We start from the raw sequence: 26,431 nt of genomic DNA on the forward strand, positions 1-26,431 counted from the left end.
CACTCAGCAAGTTGTAAAGTCAGTGTAGATTTTTTTTTCTATTGGCACCAATAGGTATTATCATATGTAATATATGCATGACCTTTGCACTCTCAAATGCATCCTGTTTACATAATTTCCTCTGATGGAGTGAGTTTTTTTCCGGTTGCCTGGGAACTTGTCTTTCTAACTGTGTCACATCCTCTCTTGACCAGTAGAGGGAGCCACCCCATAATAAATGAGTCCCACTTAACCAGAAACCGCTGATTCGGTGTTGATAGGCCAGCGCTAAAAGTTAGGGTAGCACATGTCTCATTTATTTTTAAAAAACAAACAAAAGAAGAAGAAGAAAAAAAAAACTAAAAAACCCCACGAGTAACAAGTCAAAGCTTTGGGCAGGGATGATTTGAAAGGAACTGAGGGCGCTGAGCCACCAAACATTCACAGTCGTGTGCTGCGCACGGAGCAGGGAGGGGGTGACCTAGAAGCATTTGCGGTGGACGATGGAGGGACCAGCTTCATCGTATTCCTGTTTGCTGATCCACATCTGCTGGAAGGTGGAGAGAGAGGCCAGAATGGAGCCGCCGATCCAGACAGAGTACTTGCGTTCCGGAGGGGCAATGATCTGTCGGGGTAAGAGAGGAAGTGCGTTAGTGCCTGGAGGAAGGGCCTCCTCCTAGTGGAGCTTCCTGGAACCAGACCTCTCTGTGAGGAGTTTGAAGAACCTGGTGTGCCCAGGGAGCCCATTCAGGTTTCTGTTTGTGTGTGTGCGTGCGTGTGCGTGCGTGCGTGCGTGCGTGCGTGTGTGTGTGTGTGTGTGTGTGCACGCGTGCGTGTGTTTTCCATCCAATCCATGCCAAACTATCCCTAATTCCTTCATCCCTTCATTGGGCAAACCCAAACTGGCCCCAGATCATGTGGAGCCCCATGTATTAAGGCTCTGACTGTCTCTGACTCCAGAAGCTGAGCCTACGAGCTCAGCAGGTCCTAGTGTGCGCAGAGATGTTGAAATTGTTCCAGAACTTACGGTGCAAGTGCTCTTTCGCCCAGTTAAATTGGCCACCGCTTTCTGAAGTCCCAACCATATTCACTGCCTAAGACACAGGGCTCAGAGCCCCCTTCCCCTGAAGTGACTGCCTTGCTCAGAGTGCAGGCCGTACCTACCAGAGCCATGCTTATTGGTTTGTTTGTTTTTTGTTTGGTTGGTTGGTTTGGTTTTGGGTGAGTGAATGGCTTAGGCAGAGTGTGGAGCATCGGTCCAGTGTGTGATCTGTCACAGAGACTCAGACAGAGCTGAGCAACCCCAATTTCCACCCGAGTCTTAGAGTCTCGGATAGCAGTGGCTGCGCTAGTGAACGAAGTGTTTCTCTGAAATGCTGGGTTCTCGCTCCGTCTACCTGCAAGCTCTTGTTCAACATTTGGGTGTTTTTCTTTCTCATTCCCCTGTCTCTCACTGGGTTGGCCCCGTGCTAAGCGTTTTACAGGTGTTAGCTTATTTAATTCCTATAACAATTTTGAAGGGTAGGTATCCAGTGAATCTCAGGTCACATACAAAGGAACAGGCTCAGGTCCCTGTCAGTCATGGTCACATTCGTCAATACCAGGTTTAATTTCAAAACTGGCCCTCACAGGAGTTTTGTTTTTGAAGCCACATGTTTCTATTCTTCCATGGTGAGGGACCTTGGTGATCATTTTAGGTTTCCAGAAAGTTGCACAAAGAGTACAGAGACCTTCTGGCCCCCACCCAGGCTCATTTCTTGGTTGTGTCACCTTGGTGTCCCCAGTTTTCTTGGCTCTCTGCGCTCTCTGACTGTACAGGGCTCACGAGTTTCACATCCATTTCCATTCAAGAAGTAAAGTTTGCAGAACTGAGACTTGCGTAACTCCTGCTAGACGCAGCTTATCTGCTCTCAAAGTCCAGCTAAGTGATCCCTGCAGCACGCCCAGCTATGGGATGGGGGAGGGGGATTCTAGCTGGTCAGGGGAGCCTCAGAGGACACGAGCCCTCCAGGACGCAGCGGCGGCTCCCTCTCTCCCTATTGTCCTCAGGACAGGACCTCTCGGAGCCTGTTTTAAGAGGGACGTGTATAAATCTAACTCACCCTCATCTCAGTCTTGTTCCCTTTGCGAACAATAGGGAGCATGTTAGGCTGCCTCTGACATGGCATGCTTGTGGCTGCTCTAGAACCGCCCCTCCTGCTGCTTCAGGGGCTCTTAGGGCAGTACCTTAATCTTCATGGTGCTCGGGGCCAGGGCTGTGATCTCCTTCTGCATCCGGTCGGCGATGCCTGGGTACATGGTGGTGCCCCCCGAGAGGACGTTGTTGGCGTAGAGGTCCTTCCTGATGTCAATATCGCACTTCATGATGCTGTTATAGGTGGTCTCATGGATGCCAGCCGACTCCATCCCTGGAAGAGAGACAAAGACCGCCGTGCTTGGGTGTTGGGCAAAACTTAGGTTGAACATGGAAAATCAGGTTGGCATATCCAAGTGGTCTTCAAATGGGTGAGGCTGGCAGGCATGATGAACCGGAAGCTACCAACCAAGAAACAAAGAGGCCTTGTTCCACTCCATACCATCCTCCTGCCTCCTGTCTAAAGAGGAGGCTCACCTCCAGCACCTCCAGGGTAAGGCATGCTGACACCAGTGTCTCAATAGACATTCTGCTATAATGGACCCAGATAAGGGCCATCAGATGTCCTGTAAAAGGTGGGGCCAGAGCCATCGACCAGAGTGTTCCCGTCTCTCCAGAGCTGGGAGCTGGGAGACCCAAGATTGGATGGTGGGATTGTCAGAAAAGTGTCTCTCCTGCTTGGATACGGTGTTTGTTTGTTTGTTTGTTTTTAAACAGAGGTCTCTATATCCTTGGCTAGCCTGGAACTTGCTATCTAGAACAAGCTGGCCTCAAACTCAGCTAGCCTCCTTATTACTGGGATTAAAGACATATACCAGCATGTCCAGCCGGCAAAGATACTTTTTTGCAATGTTTGTACAGGCGTGGGGGGGAGAGGAGCTGAGTTTCTTGTGGACTTGTGATGCAGGCTTTTTGTAATAAACCTCTAGGTGGCCCCCTCAGCCTTCCTAGCATGTGATCTAATTATACTAGTAACACCACCACCTGATTATTCTTTGCTGGCAGTGCCAAATTGCTGAATGCTTGTTTTGGACAAGCACAGGGCTGAGAGCGCTACACAGCTCTGCTGTAAATTTTCCAGCTGTCCTAGTATGAGAAAACTGAGACTTGGGGAGGTTTACTGACATTCTCATGATCATGAAAATAGAATGAAGTCTCAAGCCAGGCCCCCAGCCTCCAAAGAAGATACCTCTGCAAAACCCTGTGTGACCCTGCTGTGGCAGTGTGGAATATACACACTCTGGACGTTCTGTTTTCCTTCTCCCCTTAGCATCCCCAAACTCAGCACTCGGCTCGTCTTCCCCAACCACCCCAGGGCTCCACTGTATCCTAAACATAGATAACAGTAACTTTTACATTATATGCTGAGAAGGCACTTGTCTTGGCTATGACGTAAGAGAGTTTTCTTAGGAAGCCAACTCCTCTCTCGGTTTTCTTGGATCTTCCCATTTTGAAAATGTGGTACTCTGCCTACTTTAGAACTGCTTCTGTTTCTAAAGCCCTGGTTCATTTCTACCTGCAAATGGGTACTGGTAGCTGAGGGTTAGCTGGTTACATAACAGGGAGACTCCACTCCCCATTGCCTACCAATGAAAGATGGCTGGAAGAGGGTCTCGGGGCAGCGGAAGCGTTCATTCCCAATGGTGATCACCTGACCATCAGGCAGTTCGTAGCTCTTCTCCAGGGAAGAGGAGGAAGCAGCAGTGGCCATCTCATTTTCAAAGTCCAGAGCTACGTAGCACAACTTCTCCTTGATGTCACGGACAATCTCACGCTCAGCTGTCAAACACATAGAAACATGGTGCACGTTAGGGTTTGCACAGGAGCTAAAATCTACCTGCCCCTGTCACTCTTCCGCTGAACCAGCTCCTCAGAAGACTCGGAGTTTTCAAAATACCCCAGAGATCTTTGTCGCCCTGCCCAAACAGACAGTAGTTTGATCTTTGACACATTGACACATTTCATTTTCAAAATGAGACAGATGCTAGCCTGGGACAGCTCCAGTGGTGCATAGGAAGAGAGATCTGGAAAAGGTGGCTGCCTGCTCTTAGACTCCTGTGCTCTGAGCTTCCAGGGCTATGTTCCACCTGGCTCCTAGGAATCTTTGGCTGGTATTTTGTGAAACAAGAATGGAATTAATTCAGCATTGCTTTGGAAAAGAAGATTGTTATGTTTGCCAGCGCTCAAACACGGAGCTTTAAGTGTGTCCAGAAACCAAAAATTCGGTCCATACCCATTTTGTAAGGATTCAGTAAATTGGAGAACACAGTCACTGAGGACCCACTGGTAGTTCTATGTGTCCCAGCACTGACTTCTTGTCAAGGGAGCGTGAGCAGCAGCAGCCTTAATACAAGACACACGCATATCACTGCCCGCTAGGTCTGTGTTACAAATAGCTAATAATTACTGAGCGCCTACTTTTGGAAAAGCATTCTACAGACATTATACTATTGCATGTTCACAGCAGTCGCAAGAGGCAGAATCCGTGTCTGGGACCATTTTGCAGATAAAGGGACCACAGCTTAGCAAGGTTGGTTAGTGTCCACGGTCGCACACCTAGAGGGTAACGAGCTGGGACTTGAATCCTGCATAGAATGTCTCCAAAGACTGCCAACCACACACCTCTCTATCTTTCATGTTTTTTTTTCTATTTATAAATGCAAAATTTAAAAATTATCCAAAGAGTGTAGGCTGAGGGGTACAGGGCTTGGCTAGCAAGTACAAGACCCTGGATTTGGTCTCTAGCAGCATACACAGAGATGGATGTTTAGTATGCCTTGCCTACTACATCAATGTCACAGCCGCTCTCAAAGAAACTGCAATAACATTTCGGTCACAAAGCAGGAAAAGCTAAGTTTTGCTCTGTACATCGGGGTCAGTCTCTAACCCATGAACTCTTTATTATTTTATTTTTAAAATTCAATTTATTATTATCACTTGTGTGTATTAATGTATGTGTGTATGGGTGTGTGTGTGTGTGATGTGTGTGTGTGTGTGTTAATATGTTAATTCAGGTGTACACGTGTGCTTGCCAGGAGGCAGCTCTCAGCGGCCAGTTCTCTCTTTTCACTGTGGGTTGGGGAATTGACCTCAGGTTGTGAGGCTTATGAAGCAAATGGTTTTTACCAGGGAAGCCATCTCTCTGGCTCCACATCCCCTTCTCATGGCGACAACACTCCTTCCACTAAGCTACTGTGTGAGCACGATGCTGTCTTTCATCCTCTTTCCTCGACCTCCCCTGGGCCTCACCAGTAGTCACGAAGGAGTAGCCACGCTCAGTCAGGATCTTCATGAGGTAGTCAGTGAGATCTCTGCCAGCCAGATCCAGACGCATGATGGCATGGGGCAGGGCGTAGCCCTCGTAGATAGGCACGTTGTGAGTGACACCATCTCCAGAGTCCAGCACGATACCTGAGGGGGACAACAGAGCATGCTGTAAGCTGCCACGGCAGCTGGCGTGCAGTTACTTTCTGTTCCGTTGTACCGAAGACTGTGGGGAACAGCGATTCCTGAGCCTCTTACGTGAAAGGAAGAAAGAGTGACTTGATGCGAGAGGTAAGATGAGATAGGGCTTGGAGGCAGACAGAAAGAGGAGGGGGGGAAACCACTTAAAAAGTCTTGCTAGAGCAGTGATGTGAGGTCCAGGGCTGATTTTATAAAGAGAAAAATGGGAGAGGGCAGTCTCTGTCTGTTCCAACTCACTTGTCATTTGTCACAGCCTATAGGCTGTAACCATCAAATCTCACATTTTCTGGTGGAATCATTTGATTAAGTTTCCCATTCCCCTGGCTACCTACCAGTTGTACGACCAGAGGCATAAAGGGACAGCACAGCCTGAATAGCCACGTACATGGCAGGGACATTGAAGGTCTCAAACATAATCTGCAAAGGAAACCAAAGGATTAAGTCAATGATGCTGTCAGTCATACATAGAGCACTAAAGAGCACGCATCCTGGCCTGATTCAGATCCTCCGGAAACACAAGACCAAAAGAAAGAAGGTCAAGGCAGACCTGGGCACATGAGAAAGAAAAATGGAGGTGGCAACAGCCAGACCGTCACGCTAGTGACATGATGGGAGTGGGACAGAGCCAGCGGCGCGTACCCAGGACCTGGCAAGATGAGGAGCAGCTAGCGGCTGGCTCTAGTTCTTGGTCCTACACTGGATATAACAGTATTCACTATGGTGTTCATTTTTTTTTCCCTTATTTCTCAAATGTAAAGGGAGAAGGGATTTGGACTAAGTGAGCTCTCAGAGAAAGTCTAAGAGTTATTAATTTTATCAAAGACAAAAGAAAAAAAACCAAGGTAATATCCAAGGGACATAAAGAAAACTCCAATGCTTAGACAGGTTGGGAATAGCCCTGGTTGTGTGATCTGTCTGAGGTTCAATTTGATCTTCTCCATGTTTTCATGTAATTTGGAGTCAATGCCAGCTCCACAATCAGGCCCCAGCCGCAGCTATAGTGGGAGATGCTATGACCCTGGCACATAAGACTTATGTTGTGGAGTGGAGGGCTACGTATCAATGTCAATCCAGTAGTGGGTGCAGTTCAGGGACAAGATTAAACCAGAGTCCCCTAGTTCCCTCCTGCAGCAGAAGATGTCCCCAGACTGCATTTCAATAACACTCTCTAGTTTATAAACCAGAAGGAACGTCTGATATTTGCTAGAAACCCATATTGCTCAGTCAGTTCTCCATTCTCACACAATTCACAAGATGCCAATTACTTCTTGCCAGGTAGAATGATTCCCAAAACAACTGATAGGCTGGTGTGCCTACCAAGCACCCTTCCAAAGAGGAGGAACTGGGCTTCGGTGTATTTATGATTCCTCAAGGGGAAAAGCCACGGGTAATCTCCAGCCACCACTCCTAACTATGTGACTTTTGGAGAATCACTTGGTGTATCTGAGGAGCATCATTGAGGTACCTCAGTTGCACCATTGAGGTAGCTGGGATGATAGTTCCTGCTTCACATCTTTAGGAATTAGGGTGCACTTGAAACAGCCCATGATTGAGCAGGACCTGTGTGGAACTGACATCGGATGCTGTCACGTAACAGCTCACCCGAGAGTGACAGTAATCATGTGACTTGGTTCTAAAAATTAAGTGGCTTTCAGGGACTGCATTTTGAATGACATATGAAGATGACATATGAAGTTTTTAACCCTAGGTGTGCTCCCTTTTTCTTTTACCTTTTTTTTTCTTTTTTTTTTTTTTTTTTGAGGAGGAGGATTTGTTTGTCAAGATGAGGCTTCTATGTGTAGCCTTGGCTGTCCTCGCTTTGTAGACCAGGCTGCCCTTGAACTCACAGTGATCTGCCTGCCTCTGCTTCCTTGAGTACTGGGATTAAAAGCATGGCTTATGTTCCTTTCTTAACTAAACCTTTAAGGATTTTTTTCTTGCCCTTTGAGACAAGGTGATCTAGTTTTTCTGCAGTAAGGGTGTGATCACTGACAAGATCTCTGGCCTCTGGGCTTCCCAGGTAGTCAGTCTGTTGGTGAACTTCCAGTTAGGCCCTTCTAGCTGTCATGCTGCAGTCTCATCCTGATTACCCTGGCCCCAAATCCAGCAGGGTTGGATCCCGGAGCAAACATTTACCTGGGTCATTTTCTCCCGGTTGGCCTTGGGGTTCAGTGGTGCCTCAGTTAGCAGGGTCGGGTGCTCTTCAGGGGCCACACGAAGCTCGTTATAGAAGGAGTGGTGCCAGATCTAAAGTGCACAGGAGAAAGAAACATAGTGATGTGCCGTTCTGGGGCACTGAAGGTTCTGGAAAGCGACCAGAATGTGCAGAACAAAACTAGAACAAGACGAAATGTCCAAGACCTCCTCTGCACAGGTGCAGACAGAAGCCCAGGAGAGCGTGACCAGCACGCAGCAAGGCTACGCATCTATTGAGCGGCTTAGCAAAACCTGAGCCCAGGTTTGTGTGACAGGATGGTGCAGTGGTCAAGGACACAGGCTCTGTGGTCAAGCATGGATTTAGACCTTAGCTGGGCAGCTTCTTGTTTGTGTGAGCTGGGAAGTTTACAGCTCTTTTCACCTCTCCTGTCACCTCATAAGAGACTAAATAGCATATGCTTCACTGGTTCTTTGTGTGAATTACATCAAACAAACTAGTCAGCCCGGTGCCTGGGCCAGACTAAATTGCATCATCTATAATTCAGGTACATCTTCTATGTACCTGAAAGTGCTTGCCTTCACTTTCGTTTATGGGAAAGCGATTTAGTGTAATTTAAGAAAAGGACAAGTGACTATACATTTAGGTGAATGATACTCACCTGAAAACCTAATTGCCATCTTTAATGTGTGTGAGAGTGTGCACATGTAAATGCATTCTGGACAAAGATGTGCTGGCTTTGTAGTGGAGCAACCTTTTGTTTGTTTATTTGAGACAGGGTTTCTCCTCAGCCTTGGCTGTCCTGGACTCAGTTTATAGACCAGGATGGCCTCAAGCTCACATCTGCCTGCCTCTGCCTCCCTGAGCGCTGGAATTAAAGGCCTGTACCACCATGCCCTGCCTTTTAATCCCTAGGTGTTGAAAAGAACACATTGTTATGGGAGGTGCTGAAATAATTCACCTTTTATACAGAAGTCATTGTCCACCAGCATCAGGAATATGAGACCCAGACGTTAACAGGCACAGCTGGGGACAGTTTACAAACAAACAAAAGTAAAACCAGCTGTAAAGATGTTGTCATGTTTCATGTTTCTTGGTTTTGGTTTTGTGGTTTCCAGAAAAGAAAGGAAGACCAGCAGTCCTCTCTCTGGGGGGGTGGGGAAGAAGGTAAAATGAAGAAAGGGCAAGACTGAGCAGTTTGGAAAACCATCTCCATAATTTATCATTACAGTAAAGACCAGTGGGAAACTCTTCCTTAATCCCTTCACCTTCCTCCACCAGACAGTCAATTGAATAACATGCTGCTCTAGAAAATGAAAAGGAAAAAGCAGAATGTTCAAGAATCCTAGTCAGTCATCTACTATACACTGGGTTACCCCAACAGGGGCTTTAAAAACCCCAAACCTCCCTTCATTCTTTCTCTCCAGAATTTAAGTGCTAGAATGTAGTGTTTTTGTTTTTGTTTTTGTTTTTTTTTCTCATTCAACTACTCTCTTTCCCGGGTCATCCATGGTGTGGTGCATGGTTCACTCCATGGAACTCTTTCCCACGGGTGATGCTGGCACCTCCCTGATACAATGCAGTTGTACAAAGCCCACAGTCAGACTAACTAAAGCTAAGGATGGGCAGCCCTTGCAGAGAGAGAAAGTTAAACTTAATTGCCAATACATTTTAGCAATAGTATGTGTTGGCTTTATTTTTAAATGATATATTTGAGCATTCTTGGATGAGTATATGTGTTTGGGAGGATACAAAAGACTAATAAATAGATCAATAAAATCCAGAAATTGCAGTTATAATATGTTCTGGTGCATCCAGCTTCATAATTCTTGGATTTAGCTCTTTTTTTTTTTTTTTTTTTTGGCTCTTTCACAATGGTCTGAGAGCAAGGGTATTTCTCCATGTAGCACAGAAAGATAATTTAAAAGTATTCATTTAAGAGCTGGGTTGTGGGGGGGTGGGCTTCTCTATTCCTCAGAATAGGGGAGAGGGGATGTTGGAGGGAGGAGGAGAGGGGATGTTGAAGGGAGTGTGGGAGGGGTTTATGACCAAAATGTAAATTGAATTAATTAATATTTTTAAATGTGAGAAAAGGTGTCCATTTAAAAAATTAGTCAGCTCCATTTGCACTTTACTGGTCCAGGGGCATTTGGGAATTACCAAATGCACAGTGGTTTCTTCTTTTTAATTGTGAAAATTAAGAAAACTGCTCAGGGAAATTTTAAAAAAATAAAAACGTCAAGGATGGGCTGGCTACGGGTTGGCGCTCTGAGGAGAACTGTCCTCGGAGGACAGTTCAGTGGGCGTGAAAGATCATCGGTCCCACTAGCCAAGGGCTTCTCTCACCTCAGAACTGTCTCCCACCAATTCATTCACAAACACCGATAGGCAAGGGAGCCATTTTTCAAAAAGAAACAAGTCCATTTTTTTTTCCAGTGAGTAATAACCCAAGCTAAATATTAGCAAATAACAGGGCATTTGAGCAAGGGTAGCCAGCTGGGTTCCACAGCACTGCCATGCTGTGGCGCGTTGCTGTGATTCTCACTGGAATTCTGCGTCCTGAAGGCCCCACCTGCAGAAACTGCTCAGTACCTTTTCCATGTCATCCCAGTTGGTGATGATTCCGTGTTCGATCGGATACTTCAGGGTCAGGATCCCTCTTTTGCTCTGTGCTTCATCGCCCACGTAGCTGTCCTTTTGTCCCATCCCCACCATCACTCCCTAAAATGGTCCAACACACCACAAATCAATTCTTTCCTGAAACTTGTGCCCTGATGATTCCTTTAACGGCTCACATGATGTAAAGTTACATTAATAACTGTGATTCCTTTCACCTAACACCAAACTCTATGAAGCTGAGTGGCCAGGTCTTTTGTTTTAGCTTCTTTCCCCAAAGTGGTGATGATGTACATAAGACAGTTCATAACAATCCCTGCCACCGCTGCTGCTTCTACTACAGGGAGGACAATGGCCACAAAGGCTGAATTTAGATTACGTATACTCTTTCTGCCTGATATGTAAAATTGGCATTTATTCCTGGGTATTAAGTATCACCAGTGCGAAGTGCATGTTTGTGTGTGCCTCTTACCGCTAGGTTTACCCCAGGCTATTACAGATTTATTTACCACAAGGTTACGTAAACGCTGAGCAGATCGCAACATGCAGACACAGAGCGGTCTAGCCTACAGTCCTGTTCTCCGTGGGCAGCGAGACTCAGGCTCACCTGGTGCCTGGGACGTCCCACGATGGACGGGAAAACAGCCCTGGGAGCATCGTCACCTGCGAAGCCAGCCTTGCAGAGCCCAGAGCCATTGTCACACACCAGAGCTGTGCTGTCCTCCTCTTCACACATAGCTGCAGCACCTTGGCAGGGTTCTGCGGAGACAGGGAGGGCGCAGCCCTTGCTGTGCTCACCATCACTCCCAGCCACAGGCAGGATTCTTGGCCCGTCTGTGTTATTTTAGCTGGAGGCTCTCCCTAAATCTCAACTAACACACTTTTCTTTTCCTTTTTATCTTGAAATACTATCACTGGACTGTAAAGCCTTTGATGGGCTGAAACTCTGCCTTCCAGGTTAACACCACACGCTCTCAACACAAGAGTGGTACGTCACAGACTCTCACAACACTCTCAAGCTGGGCACAGCATTAGTGAGTGAGCCAGCTGGAGCACGGATGGGAGTTCCAGAGTACGAGAACAGATTTCCCCAGGGCCTTGTTCATCAACACATGCTAAAGAACTAGCAGGTTTTTTTTTCTGTCTATATCAAACCAAACTCACATTTTTTTTTCAAAATATAAGCTAATCCCCCCTCCCCCTCCCCAATAAAAGGTAGATTTTGAAGAAGGGAAGCATGTGAAAATTTGAAAATGTTAAAATATTTGCTCATATTAACTATTTAAAGGAGAAATCTTTTGACTCTAAAAGCTTGTATACTCAGGGAGACTTTAAACATGAGTCAACGCTGGGTGTGGTGCTGAGCACCTACAGTGGTCAGGTTTGAGGTGGACAAGAGCTGGCCTGATACAGAAGCATGAGCTGAAACTTACCAAGAAGGCGTTTGGAATTTTAGGAGTGGCAATATTTCTTCATTAATTAAAATCATTATTAAACTGGAAATCCAACAGTATACAAATAGCTATTCTTACCTAAGACTGATAAGTTAAAGAAACATAATATAACCATAATAAAATGTAGGGGTTTTTTATTATTATTTTCCCAAAATACTAATTCTCACCAAGGTATTTACTGGGGTTCTTTTGGTGTGGTAAGTATTGGGTTTTAGAGATGTTTTTGTTTTCTTTCCTGAGTTATGGCGTATCTTCTAAGCTTGATTAATTGAGCATGCTCCTTTGATTTTAAAACAATATTTTAAGTAACCGACATTTAAGTTTGGATTTATGACAGCTTGGAAGGACATCCAGAGCGTTGCACATAGATGCCACCATGGGACTATTATCATAATTCAGATATTCTGTCTGTGATCTTGGTCTTCTTCCAACACTGTCCCTGGGATTATGGTGAAATCTTCAACGTGTGGATTCCCCTCGCAAGAATGGAAAAATGGAATTTGTCGATGGTTTGTTCTTTCCTCTCTCTACGCTTCCCTCCCTCTCAGACACTGAATTATATTTAGCTTCCTTTCTAGTAGAAGATGAGGAGTCAGAAGATCCTTTCAAACCGCCAGGAGGCACAGACAGAAGCAGGGTGACTGTCAGAGGCAGGCAGCAGTAAAGGACCAGCAGAGAGTCTATACACACAGAAAGCCTCTTCTCTACACTTAGCATCTGGGCTGCAAATGGGACAAGCCACTGAGAATTGGGGTGCCCTCTGAAAATGGGAAAGGATAACCCACATAAACTTTCCGTTGGACAGGATGGCTTCGGGTTGTGCTTTAATATATTCAGAAAAATAAGTTGTCTGGTTAGAAAAAAATTACAGGAGAAATACTGTCAAATTCAGTAAAGATGTGTTTATATTTCAACAAAAATGTCCAGAAAATTCATCTTAATAAAGTCTTAAAGGAGTGTTGCCGCTAGAGAAGAAGTCTGCATGTTCCCAGAGGAAGCTGCCGCTCTGGTTTACAATTCTTATCTAACCTGAATGAGCAGCTCAGTTAGAAGTGGGGAGCATTTCCTAATTAGGTAAAACACAGTGGCTCCAGTGTCTGCTTTTGGAACTGCACCCCATCAGGGAGTTTGGTGTAGCACAGTGGAGTACATCTTGTGCCAAAAATGAATTGTTAGTGGGAGGGGATGGGAGGAGTGCTGTTTCCAGCTTTTGGGTCTCAAAATGCAAACCATATTTAGTCATGAATCACAAAATGGGAGGAAAATCTTATCGAGAAAACTCCATTCCCTGCTGAAGCTATCAAGTCCCAGATTATAGCCATCATTGGCTAAGGCTGGCTCCAAGGAGACTGCTTACAAGCTGAGGGACGCTTGAGGCAGAGAAATGCAAATCAGACCTCCCCTGGCTGATGCACTTTCTCCTGTCTCTGCAGAGAGTGCATAAGTTCTGCTCTGCTGCAGATGACACAGGTCGGAACAGCAATGGCACTGGTGCACTCGCAAGACACACATTTTCCTACATGGGATACTAGCTGTTGGAGCCCAGGACATCAGTGAAGCAATACAGACTTTCAGCCAAAGTCAGAGAGCAGGCAACTGCCCCAGTTCACTTCTGACATCCACTTCCGGTTACCTCGGCTGCACTAAAAACAGCCAGATGAAAAGTTTCCACACTAAATATGAACCGTAGACAAATCCAAAAGTTTCTAGAGCCTCGGTAGAAACAACCATATAATTTACCACGTACAGCTAGATTTCACACCTATGGGACGCTGCAGGATCAAAGCAGTTAGTTTAGTATAAATAGACTTTACAGGCAACATGCACAAAAAAAAATAATTAATTCCATCTCCATCTCCTTTTCCAGTATACCACATTTCATCTTAGCCCTGTTTGAATGTGAAATCGCGTGAGCTAAACAGCTGTAACCATCTTAACATCATAACAGTATCAATCTTTATTCAAAAATGCAGAACGTGCGAGTCATCCAGATTCCCACAGACAGAGTCATGAGAGAGCCTGTGAAATCTCTAGGTCACATCCCTGGGCTGGTGCCACTTACCCTGATGGTGACTGGCTGGGCTTCTCCACTCTGGGTGGGTGGTGTCCAGGGAGGACGAATGCTGAAGGGTTATATAGCCCCTTGGTCAGATCCCCTCCCACTTGCTTCCCAAACAAGGAGTAAAGACAGGCTAGAGCTGGCCATTCACTCTAACACAGCCATATAGGGACCTCAGCACAAAACTCTCTAATCTGGGTGGCCAGAGGCCTGGGTCTCTTCCACTGCATTCCTCTGCTCTGCTCCCGAAACAGGAGGCAGCTCAGCTGCTGATGGGGGATAAACATCCTGAGCCTTCAGAACAACTGCTCAAATGCCCAGACACTGGGCTAGTGTCATGGGGGGCAGACACAGGCATGGTTTGCACATTCCTCAGAAGATGCTGGCCCACTCTCAGGCTGGCCTTCTGGGCCATTGCTAAGGAACTGAGATGAGAAATGGCCTGCCTCTGACTAGCTGGGATTTTAAAGCAACACTCTTAAGAAAGGTAGCCTCTAACAAAAGGCACTTCAGTCACCCATAAAAATGTAGAGGTGTGAGCATATTATGGTAGCCATGCTGTATTTGTACACTGAGCCTGTGTGTGAGATATTAATGGATCTAAGAACTGATGTGTGTGGACAGGACTGACCAGCCTATGTTGCCCAAAGAGGAACTTAAAAGTACGAAGCCCTCTAACTGCTTTAACCCTTAGGCACATGCCATATGCTGCTGGCTTGTCACTGACCCTTGGAGCCATGATTAAGGAGCATCCTTTGGCCACAGAGATGACCTGTCACCCTGTCATGAAGACAATTTGTACATGAAATTGGAAATGTTGAAATGCACCCTGCTATTCCTCTTCCATGCCCATGAGCCCACTGGAGAGAAATAGAAATCAGGTGACTCTGTCATTCCTCAAAGACATCACCTCTTCGACCCCGGTGTACAGAGTCAATGATTTCACATTTCTGTACTTTTCCCCTGCAAGCCAAAATCCAAGCTCTGCTCATTATAGAAATATTGTTGATGGATTCCGTGAGTGCTTTTGAAGTGTGCATGTGCTCGGAGAACCCCTGGGCGAATGGCAGCTGCTGTCAACTCTTGCTACCCTGTCTCATGTGAGTGTGTTTGATTTATGGTGTCTGCCTGCATGAGTGCCTGTTTGCCTTTGAAAAATGGCACTGTTGATTCTTAGAAGAGCCTAATAGCTGCCAAATAATGATGGGATTTATCTGTGTTGCTTGAGAGTTGTCTACTTTGTCTCTGGTTTCTGTCAACTAAGGAATACAATTGTCTGATTGCTCAAACAGAGAGACGGTGTGTAGTGCCACACAGAGTGGGGTAGATTTGATCAACAGTTGTCATCGTAGGCATCATATAAAGCGAACATTTCATGTTTTCTCTACCTTATTCCCTTTAGTCTCCTTTAGGCATAGATCTCTGCATTGATGTCTAGCTTCACGGCTGGTATCTTAGTCACTTTATGGGCTTTCCATTCCTTTAAAAAACAAGAGAAGAATTTTGATAGTATTTTTTCTTTCATTTATGGTGGTTGTATTTGTCAGTAATCAGGATATTATGACATTAAAAAAAATAAAGTAGGACTCAAGGTTTAGGGTTTTTTTTTAAGAATTTAAAAATAAATCTTAAATAACCAAGAAATATCTGAAACTGAAAATCAATTCTGAGCAAGTGATTCATGGTCTTAATGTGTGAATTTGAGATTTTACATCTAGTTCAAGTCTTTTTCATGTGAGAAAGCCACCCTGGATGAGTGTGTGTATGCATACAAGGAAAGTTCGCTTGAGTGCTTGGATAACTCCCGGGGTTGACAGCCATGAACGCAAGGAGTTATGGACTGATTAGGGAAAGAGTAACAGCTGGTCACTTGGTTGGGGTTCAGGGAAACTATAAAATAAATCCAAGCTATAAGCACGCATTCAAGAGTCATCTCCAGTTGTATTGCTCTATAGGCATTACACAGCATCTTGCTAATGTGATTTAGTGACAATTTATTGTACAGCCCTTGAGAACTGGAGATCATTTTAGTCCTCACTGGGACCCAGTCCAGAGCTGAGTTAGCATAGTACTCACTGTCGTGACGGGAATGTTCAGAATCAGCAATGTCTGATGCGGTAGCCACTGGCCACATATAATTATTGACCACTCAAGTGGGTAGAGTTAACATCCTTATTCCATTGAATGTTTGCTTTATGTGTGTGGGGTGTGCATGCTTTTGTGTATACATACTTACATGTGTGGGGTTGAACGTGGATGTATTTCTTGATCGCGTCCACATGATCTATTAGACAGGATCCCTCACTTAAACCCAGAGCTTTTTACCTCATCTTACCTAGCTAGTCAGCCTGCTCTATGTATTCCATATCCCCCAGGCTTTTATGTTGGTACTGGGGTTCAGAATTCCAATCCTGATGTTAATAACATGCACTTTATCCACTGAAGTATCTTTCTGCTCCTCATTTTATTCAGTCTTAATTAAGTTTCACTTTGGATAGACCACCATATTTGAATTCATAGGTATAGTAAGTTTTAAACATGATCATAACTAAACTGCCCCAAAAAGCCTTAAAAATTTTCCAGTGTCCAGGCTGCTACTAGATCAACTAAAAGAGACTACTTATTCCAGACACCACGTGCCAATTCATCATCCAGGATGAGAATTTTCACAGCAGCCCAAAATTCCTCTAAGCAAAGCCTGCTGTGTGTCTGCATCAGAATTCATAGGATACTGTGCTAGCAATTTACAAAACCGGAACCCCCATCTCAATCACCCTGTGAATCATAACCCCTCAACTCAACTTTCTTAAGCTGCTCAGTTGAGAATACTATCTTTTTGGATTTACAGAAAAATGAAGATGAAAATGTTTCTGTCTCTCCTATAACAAGTCTCAGCTATTTTTGACATCTTTCAGCACTATTGTACATTTGTCACGATTGATGAACCAATGTTGACACATTATTGTTAACTAAATCTCATCCACTTATTGGCTTTTCCCTAGTTCTTACCTGTGCTGGTTAGGGTTTGTTGTTGTTGTTGTTTGGTTACCTTGACAGAAACAAGGGCCATCTGGGGAAAGGGAATCTCAACTGTGAGGATGCCTCCATCAGATTGGCCTGAGGGCAAGCTTATGGGACATTTTTCTTTTCTTTTTTTTTTTCAACATTTTATTGATTCTTTATGAGTTTCACATCATGCATCCAGTCCCACTTATCTCCCAGTCCCCTCGTGGCCACCCTTCACCCTCACAACCTCCTCCTCAAAAGAAAATTAAAAATAATAAAAATAAAAACAAAGCATAGGAAATAGCTCTTTAAGGAGGCTGTATTCAGTGTGTCATAATGTACTCCACAGTATACCCTTCTGTTCACACATCTTCACTTGCAAATGTTCATTGCAGTGAGTCATTGTTCTGGTTCCAGATCCCTGGCTTCTGTCACACCATCAATATTGGATCCTCACTGGGACTCCTCTTGGTTATCCTGTTGTTGTTGCCCTGTGTCATGGAGATCCTGAAGCTATAGGATCAGCAGGACTGGCCCTTTGCTCCAACGGTTCACAGATGATGTAGATTTGGGGATGGGCCAACTCAAAGCCCTGGATCCTGGCCTGGGTGGTAGCTGAGCTGGTCAGGGCACAGGCACTCCCTTATCCACACCACGAGGGCTAGCTCTCCAGAACTGGTGGGGCATTTTCTTTATTAATGATTAACATGGGAAAAAACAGCCAACTGTGTGCAGTAACACCTCTGGACATGTTGTTCTTGGTTGTATAGAAAAACATGCTAAGCACGTCATTGGGAGCAAGCCAGTAAGCAGCATTACTCTGTGGCCTTCAGTTTCTGCCTCCTCGTTCCTTCTTTGAGTTCATACTCTTGATGTCCTGCCATAATGAACTATAAATTGTGAGCTGAAATAAACCCTTTCCTTCCAGGTTACTTTTGGTCTTGGTGTTTATCAAAACAATAGAAAACAACCAAAGACGTTGCTTATTGTTCCCCCATTGCTGTGGACACCCAAGCCATGCATCGTATTGCATTTGGTCCTGTCATCTGAAAATGCTACAGTCTAAGAAACTATATTAAAGGACATTGATAGCTTTGAGCACTAGTGAGGTATTTTTTAAAATATTCCTCGATTGAGATTTGTCTGATGTTTTTTTTTCTTTCTCCTTATTAAATTGAGGTTAATTTTTAGAAGGAAAGGTGGGTAAAGTGTCCTTGTTACTTCATATCAAAATGACTCAGCACTACTGATGTTACTCTTTTCACCTGAATGGCATCTGTTAGGTTTCTGTACTCTAAAAGTGCCCTTTCATCAAGCCATTCTTTTAGGGGTTTTGTTTTTATTTGTTTAGTTTTTGTTTTCTCTGTTTGCCTTTTGAGACAGCATTTCTCTGTGTAGCCCTGGCTGTCCTGGAACTCAATCTGTCGACCAGATCTGCCTGCCTCTGCTTCTCGAGTGCTGGGTGAAAGGCTTGTGCCACCACCGCCCAGCTCATCAAGCCATTTAAAACAGTACTCTTTGCATGGACTCCATTATAGAAAACTACATTTAAGGAATGGGGAGCTAAACTCCATGTCCTTGGGATAGAGTATCTCTGTAAGTTATCCAGACGGGATTCTGCTTTTGAAAGCATCTTCAACCTTGAGAACTAAGTGTTCATGCAAATGCCTAAAAGGTCAAGAACAACAGGAAATCCAGGGGCTTCTTTCAGTTGACTCTGTTTCTCTGAGTATGGCTGACATAGTGGATGGCTGTGCTTTCTGACTTCTGATGAGACTAGTTAATAGTCAATTATTTAATCTACAAATCAAATTATGGATCCTCTAGACGCCAAACAGTGAATAAAAGCAGAAGTTTTGATGTTTTCACTGTTGTGTGTTTTGCAATTGGAACCCTAGTATATCCAAGGAGAAGGAGAGGATGAGAGAGAGAGAGAGAGAGAGAGAGAGAGAGAGAGAGAGAGAAGGGAGGAGGAGAGAGAGACAGAAAGAGAAAACTCTGGACCTTGGAGGAAATGTTAAAGAAGAGCAAGAATCAGCTGAGGAAAAGGTTATGTGATCGAGGGAAGTATCTGAGAACATCTACAAAACAATGACTGTGTGCGGAGGACCTCCATGGCCTCGGGTAGTCCATCGCAGTTACAATGTTATAATTCACGACCCTGGAAAACTAAGCAACTAGTGTGTCACACACACCCGACACTTAACATTAAGCACAATAAATAATAAATAAAATTATAATATATGTCATTATAAATAATTTTGTATTTCTCCAGTATTGGCAAATTTCTACCGGCAGCAAAACACCCTCTTCATCAAAGGCCAGTAAAGAAGGTGATGGGGCAAACTTGGTTATTGACACTTTGAGTCAAAAAGGAAGCCAAGTCTCAATTCTGACCTCCCATGCAGCTGGTAAAGAACCAGCTTGTGTAAAACACCTTTGACATTTGTGCAAGTTTTTGTTTCCTTTTGTTCCTTCCTTCTTCCCTCCCTCTCACCATCTCCCTCTGTTCATGCCTCTCTTTTTTTCTTTTTTTCTGAGACTGTCCTGGCACTTTTTGAGGCCTGGTTTGGCCTTAAATCCATAGTGATTCTCAATGCAAGATTAAAAGAATATACTTGTGCAAGATTATAAGTGTCAACTTCCATTTCCAGTCTTTTTTCAGCTTCCCCCCACCAAATTCTCCCTTCTCTCCATATCTGTATTTTATTACAATGTTATGATTTCTAATTACCTTCTAGCTTACCCTAAAAGGCCAATTTTTAACCTTTTAACCTAACTCCTTATTTCTGCTTCTCATTATACTGAACAGGCCCTACTTTAGGGCTCGTACCCCACGCACACATATACTTTTGCATTGCACATAAGAAAAAGAATCATTTCTCCATCTTTCTGATTGATGGTCTCAGCCTTTGCAGCAAAAGAGAGTTGAGTAACAGAAACACAAATGAAAGTTTATTAAGATACACACTTCTTATCCAGATGAGACACCCAAGCAAGGAGTATTCTAAATCAAGAAGTGATTTAGACCCTTTTTATACAACAGTGCTTGGAGATACGTTCTTGAGTCCCTAGGGGTGTCAAATTGTAGAAAAGTGAAAATTTATAAGAACCAAAAAGGCAGATAAATAATGATAGTGAAATGTTTCATAGATACTTCTGTATCAGTCTTCAAGCAGGTGAGGGTCTGAGATCCCCTCTAGCGACCAGCTGTTGCCCTTCCTGGTACTGAAATGTGGCACGTGCTGTCCTCACCACCCAGACAAAATTGGAAACAGACAACTTAAAAGGCCACAGATTTACTTTGTCAGTTTCAGAGGTGTGGGTCCTCTGAGGCAATGTGGGAAGGGTAGGGCAGTTACATTACAGCCATCAGGAAGCAGAGGAGAAATGTAAGGAATTGGGGCAAGATAGGTCCTCGCGTGTGTGCCTCCAGTGTTCTGCCTCCTTTAACTGGACCCCATGCCCCCTTTCTTAGCCTCAAACAATGCTCCCGTCATTGTAGTGATACATTCAACATGATTACCTTCCCTCAGCATTTATCTTCTCTCCAAGGTTTTCCTGCACTCAACCACTGGATTGCAAACATTCAGAGAGCCACTGTGTTGGTTATTCCCTGGGGCCAGCCTGCTCAGGAATGCAGTTATGCAATTTCCTGTTTTCCACAGCTTTCAGGCATCTCACATACTTATTTTCAGCAACCTTCTCATTCATTTCAAGAAAAGAGTAGGTAAGAGGTGTAAGAGAAGAGTTCTCTGGTTCCGGGCTTTCTTTAGCAATTCTGTGTTTATTACAACCTGAGAGCTTCTCCCTGTTTCCCATATGCAAAGTGTGTTTGGCATCTGCCCAGGGTCCTTCCTCAGGACTTTAAGCACATTGGATACATAAGTATTATCCAAAAACCAAAGGCTTGAACACAGAACAGAGACTGGATCACATACTTTCTATCAGGTCATTAGGCAAAGCAGACAACGGTGACTGTCAGGCCTCCTCCGAACTTCTATATAGCACAGACTTTCCCTAGGATTGCTCAGCTTCAGAGAAGCCCCTTCCTTAAGGATCAGCAATGCTCATTGAAAAGGTCTCAGTTTGGCACCTTATTGATAATTGCCACGGATTTGCCGTTAGTCAACTATTATGGCTCATTTGGGCAACAGCCCTTGCAAAAAGTAAATTGCTTATTAAATACAATCCCCACCACCACTATTTTTCCCACCCTACTCCTAGGAAATGGTGTCAGCAAAGTTTCCTTAAAGTGTGGCCTAAACTTCTAGAACCATAGTCAACAGAATCACTGGACAGTGAGTTAAGACATATGTATAGTCCTAGGCTTCCCCCAGGCAGACTTTCTGAGATGGAGTGCACAGATCTGCAATAAAACAAGAGGCACCCAATAGCCCGGAGACATAGGACAGGAGGCGAGCATGACAACAGGTTCTCAAAAGCATACAAAAATTCCGATAACATCAGTGTTACCTCCTATGGCTCAAGCCCCTAGGACAGCACAGAAGAAAGGAGATAAGTAGGACTGTGGCCTGGGTGCTTGGTCAGAATTTGCCATTGATGACTGAATAGTCTAAAAGGAAAGTGTAAGACACTTACCTTGTGACTCTTGCCAGTGAGGTGGATACCCTCATAAAAAGGGAATCTCGGAACTCAGATTGGGAGTCAACAGGTGAATTGCCCGAGCAGCAATTCACCAGCTGCTCGTTTTCAACAGCAGCTCACCTGTTAGGTCGAGAGAGGAACTAGGTGGCTTTGCTGCTGTCTGAAGTACTGGGGACTAAACTGAGGGTGTCACACTGCCAGAGGCGAGCTCTAACCGCTGCTCCATCCTCAGTCCTGCTCAAGAATTTTGGAGACTATACAACGCCAGTGTGTGAAGGTGTTTTGCCTGTTGTCACCTAACTTTGGATCCATTCAGGTCTAGGATTAGATGTTGGGAGATGCTTAAATACCTGCTGTGGAGTAATGTGAAAAGAGGCAGACATTGAGATTCCACCTACAGACCTTGAGGCTTGATCAAAGGGATCCCAGAAGAGCAAAGTGGCCTGAACAGTGCAGAGATGGCTTTTTCCAAGCGCATTCTGGGAGTTTATGCTACTCTGAGTGTCAGAGATGCCTTATGGCCCGGAAAAGAGAGTGGACAGAAAAAAGGCCTGTGAGATATCTTTGGATGCTACAAGAATGTTAGAAGTTGCAATTGGAATTTGAGACATTCTCTTCCTTGCCTACAACTTTGAGACCCTATAGGGTAATTTCATGCTGCAAAGCTCCCACCACTTTGAAAATCTGATTGGAATTTGAGATAGCTGGAGCCAGACAAGATTTTTATTATCTGTGCAAAAAGATATTATGAAACAGAGGCTGCAGAGTGGAATTCAGAACTAGATTAGATTCAAGGATCATTGTTTCATCAAGTTCTTTCAAACCTCCTAGCAAATTACCTCCTAGGCTTTGTTATCTGCCATGTAATGACATAGCACCATCTTTTATAGATGGCCATGAAGACCGACAAGGGTGTGGTGACCAGGCTGTGATCCTTGGCACTGTTCCATTGTTCTATGCATTTTATGAGTCCACATTGCTAACCCCCAAACTGCTAACTGCAGAACACCTGGCCACAACCTTTGACCATCACTGTTTGTTAAGCTGTCACAGGGGGAGAATGAACATATAAATCGCAACACTTTGCTTTTTTATGATTGTTCTTCTGGGATTTGAATCTTACAAAGGTCAATTAAAATTAAAAAGCAGGTTGAAACTTGTAAGTTCCATCAGTCCGGAAGCAATGATGGCTCACACATATGAACCCATTTCGGTTGCCACTTAATTCAAAGCGGGAGGGTGGAGAACATGGTCATACTACTTTTTTTTCTAGGGATGCTAGTTGGAATAAGCACAATCTTTTTTTTCTTGCCAATTAATGACATTTTGTTAGCATTTGTAATGGAGATTCAGCTATTTCCAAAACATAATTTGTAAACTGAAACCTGGGCGAATGGCTATCTCGCAAAGTGATATCATCATTGACCACCGGGAATGCAGACTGAAGAATTAATACTCACCCCTCAGAGAGGAGTTCAGGTGCAAGGTTGACTCTTTCTGGATGGTGTGGTTAGGAAGCACATGGCCATGTTCTAGCTGCTTGCCTGCAAACACGATAGTCTTCGGTCTTGGTCTTGCCCTCATATGCATCCTAACTCTTGGTTTTCATATTCTGGATGGTGTTACTGGGCTCTCTTTCCAGTCAGGGTCTTCGTGAAAAATCTGCATTTTGGTCTGTTAAAGAAAGGGATGAAATTGCAAACTACCAGGCATGATCAAACTCCCAGACAAGAAAGCCTCTTGTCATTCACAAATCTGAATCCTTAGGTGAATAAAGTCTCAGAAATAGTGCTAGCATGATAGTCACATCATACTGTAAGGTTATATATTTTATATGTAATTCCAACAATATCATTCAGATAAAAGTGTTTTTGCTCTAGTATATATGAATAATTGAATTTTTTTGGTGAGCTTGAGCTAGGTCATGATCTTAACTTCCTTTTTTTTAGAAGTAAACTATTTACTATTTAATACTGGAGTAGCTGTAATAATTATCTGTATTAACTTGTACACTAATGTGCATTTCAGTCCTCTAAAGTAGGTGTCACTTCGCTCACTTCACCAGAATGTTTGACTAATCTGAATATGTATGATGTTTTTAACTGGTCCTAGCTGTGCATTCAACTCATGGTCCTCTTTTACAGCAAAGATATGCCATAGAATCTTCCTCTCAGGGACAAGATCCTGATAAATCACCATGCAGCTTTTGTTCACTTTGGGTTTAAAAGTCATGGAACAACTGAAAACTGTTTGTTTTCATGAAGCCATGACTACGAGAACTTAGCCCCAAACTCAGCCGTGGATGCTGGTAACATGGGCACTGAACCGACCTGAAAGAATGCAGGCACAGTTTGCATGTTGAACACATACTTGTCAGTGGCATACTTTTTTGGTAGAGAGGAACAGAAAATTCTGGCTTCCTCCGAGAATTGAATGCCTCCTCCCAAAGCAGTTTAGAGCCTTGACCTTATAAGGGAAGATGGCTTCTGAGTCACAGGCCTTTGCTGCTCCTTTCTCACTGGCTGGCCTGGAATGGGCCTCTGCTAAAAATGTTCCAGGCAGCTATTGACTTAGACATTTCTCTCTCTCTCTCTCTCTCTCTCTCTCTCTCTCTCTCTCTCTCTCTCTCTCTCTCTCTCTTATCTAGTAACTTAAATGCGCGTGCTGAAAGAATTCTACAGGTTCCTCAGACTTTGCTCACCCCTCTGAGAGCCTTCTTGGAAAGTAGGCAAAGGTGGAGGAGTTCCCAGAATTGGATGTTTTTGTCAGAACTCTGTGAGTTTAGTGCTTTGGTAACAGGTAACCTAGTTTGATTTCCATGCTGCAGGCTTGAGGTGGGAATGTGTCTGGGAAGAAAACCTTTCTGAGGGAAGTTTCTTCAGAGGATGTAAGATGTGCAGGGTGTGAGAGATGTGTTCTGGGATGCAACAGAACTTTGGCATCCCCCCTTCCCCCTTCCATTCTAACTAGCATTCAGGACAAGGACCTTTACAAATAAAATATTTATTCGTGAGCCATAAAGTATAACCTTAATGATGAGGGTAGGGGACTCAGAATTGCTTCCCTGTGGTTGGTTAGTCTTGAGTCTTCTGCTGCCTAGCTGGTGTCAATTTCTCAAAAAAAAAAATGGGGATATTAATAGTCCACATACAAACTTCTTTGAAGGAAATGAGATTTCCACTGTCTGCTATCTTGAGGTATCAGGTGTACCCAAACCTATACTTGAAAGACCTAACAGGTTAAATAGCATAAGTCTCATAGACTTACCACGGTCTGTAACTGCAGCTCTATGGGTGATGATTTCATTAATATGCACATTCCTAACTGGGCCATGTCAAGGACTCTTACACATAGTTCTCCTTGGATCCCAGTGCCTATCATAGTGTTGGCATAGGATGCCCTAAGTAAGTATTGCTCATATGGATCATGTTTAATTATACATTCTACTTTGGCTTTTATGATGAGCAAATGAGAAAGTGAATGCCTATAATTCTTCCACAAACAGATGCTGTTTGAAAGGATGCTGATGTTAATTTTATATACAACCATACTGATATTAGAAGGAAATATGAATTTACAAGTTTCTAGAATAGAATACTTTTCAGTATACAGACTTTCTGTACACTCTTGATTAATGCTACAATTCAGGATATGATGTTAAGGAATAACTCACTTTCGTGTTTTCACATCAAATGTCTTCATTCTTCACTGAAGAGCAAAGTCTTTGTCATGTTCATGTATGTGGCTTTGTTTCCCCAGGAAATCTGACTTGGATAGCTTTTATTTTTGTTGACCCTCTTGAAGGGCAGAAAATGCTCAGCCTTCTGCTGACTTCCAGATCTATTTGCATCTAAGTTGGCCGATGCCCAGGTGAGCCTCACATCAGGAAACACCTGCTGAGAAGTCTATGCATCTATTAGGACCATCTAATGTGTCTTTGTCTAGTTCAGCACAGTTCATATTGATGCTAGGAAATGGGAAAGACCAGAATTTTGATGTGGCATTGGAAAAGACCATAAATCAGCCAGCATAACTTTAGTATTCCCAACTTAATGTTTATGCATCTAAAATCTGGCAAAAGGCTACATCAGAGTTCATGTCCGACATTAGGACTCCACCACTCAGCAACAGTCTGTTCTCCTTCTCCCTAACCCATAAGAAACACACAGAAGAGATGTCTTCCTGAATAATGGAGTCTAAGCTTCAACCTTTGTTCAGTCAATTGTAGGTTTAACTGGAATGTGTTTTCCTGAGCTGGATAAAGGAGGCATTTTATTGGCTTGACTATTTTTTGAATAGTCAACATTTCAATTATTTAATGGGTGTCTCATCTCCAAGCACATATGATAATAAATAATGTATTTATTTCCCATCTTCAAAGATATAACTTGATCAAATAAATAACACCCAAGGACAAAGACAATCACAGAACAGGCAAATCACAGGCCAGGGCCGTGTCATAGTGGGCAAAAGTGCTTCTCACAGAAGCCTGGCAACTTGACTTTGATCTCTGGAATTCATCGTGGAAGAGGAGATTTAACTACCATATTGTCCTCTAACTTCCACATGTGCACTGAAGTATGTTCATGTCTACACTCACACACATTAACAACAACAACAATAATAATAATAATAAACAATAGATGTAGAATTAATTAATTGAAGTAAGTTTTAATTAATTAATACCAGAATTTAATTAATCAATGACCAAATTCCATGCAAGATGTTTGGTAAGAGGTATCTACAAAAGGGAGAAAACTGTCTCAGTTCCTGTCTACATGACCCACTTAAAGTCATGTTAGGATCTGAGTGAAGGGTAAAATAAAGGATACTAAGATTGGATGGCAGTTTTATTTACTCAGATACCATCTGATAAAGGTTAGATCCAAATATTATTCATCTAACTTCTTTCTAAATATTTTGATTTGATTTGTTTTCTCCCCTTATTGGTTTGC

At 43.8% G+C, this 26,431-nt stretch overlaps 1 protein-coding gene across 1 annotated transcript; it reads right to left on the bottom strand.

The window, feature by feature from the left end:
- Positions 1 to 274: 274 nt before the first annotated feature.
- Acta2 (actin alpha 2, smooth muscle) lies at positions 275 to 14,022 on the bottom strand. Its single transcript, XM_021657974.2, has 9 exons — positions 13,866 to 14,022; positions 10,957 to 11,108; positions 10,326 to 10,454; positions 7,715 to 7,825; positions 5,911 to 5,995; positions 5,363 to 5,524; positions 3,701 to 3,892; positions 2,206 to 2,387; positions 275 to 604 (listed from the first exon to the last, which is right to left on the bottom strand). Exons 2-9 carry the CDS (start codon positions 11,083 to 11,085, stop codon positions 461 to 463), a joined length of 1,134 nt encoding a protein of 377 aa, XP_021513649.1. The 5' UTR covers positions 11,086 to 11,108; positions 13,866 to 14,022; the 3' UTR covers positions 275 to 460.
- Positions 14,023 to 26,431: the final 12,409 nt, after the last annotated feature.

This window comes from Meriones unguiculatus, chromosome 1, assembly GCF_030254825.1.
Source record: "Meriones unguiculatus strain TT.TT164.6M chromosome 1, Bangor_MerUng_6.1, whole genome shotgun sequence".
Lineage (NCBI taxonomy): Eukaryota > Metazoa > Chordata > Mammalia > Rodentia > Muridae > Meriones > Meriones unguiculatus.

What these genes read in the sequence shown, in the direction of transcription:
- Acta2 (XM_021657974.2), bottom strand. Translation starts at nt 11,085, where the DNA reads ATGTGTGAAGAGGAGGACAGCACAGCTCTGGTGTGTGACAATGGCTCT. An exon ending in ACCGGGAGAAAATGACCCAG is followed by an intron (nt 5,996 to 7,714) that starts GTAAATGTTTGC and finishes TTTCCTTTGCAG; the next exon opens with ATTATGTTTGAGACCTTCAA. An exon ending in CGAGCACCATGAAGATTAAG is followed by an intron (nt 605 to 2,205) that starts GTACTGCCCTAA and finishes TTACCCCGACAG; the next exon opens with ATCATTGCCCCTCCGGAACG.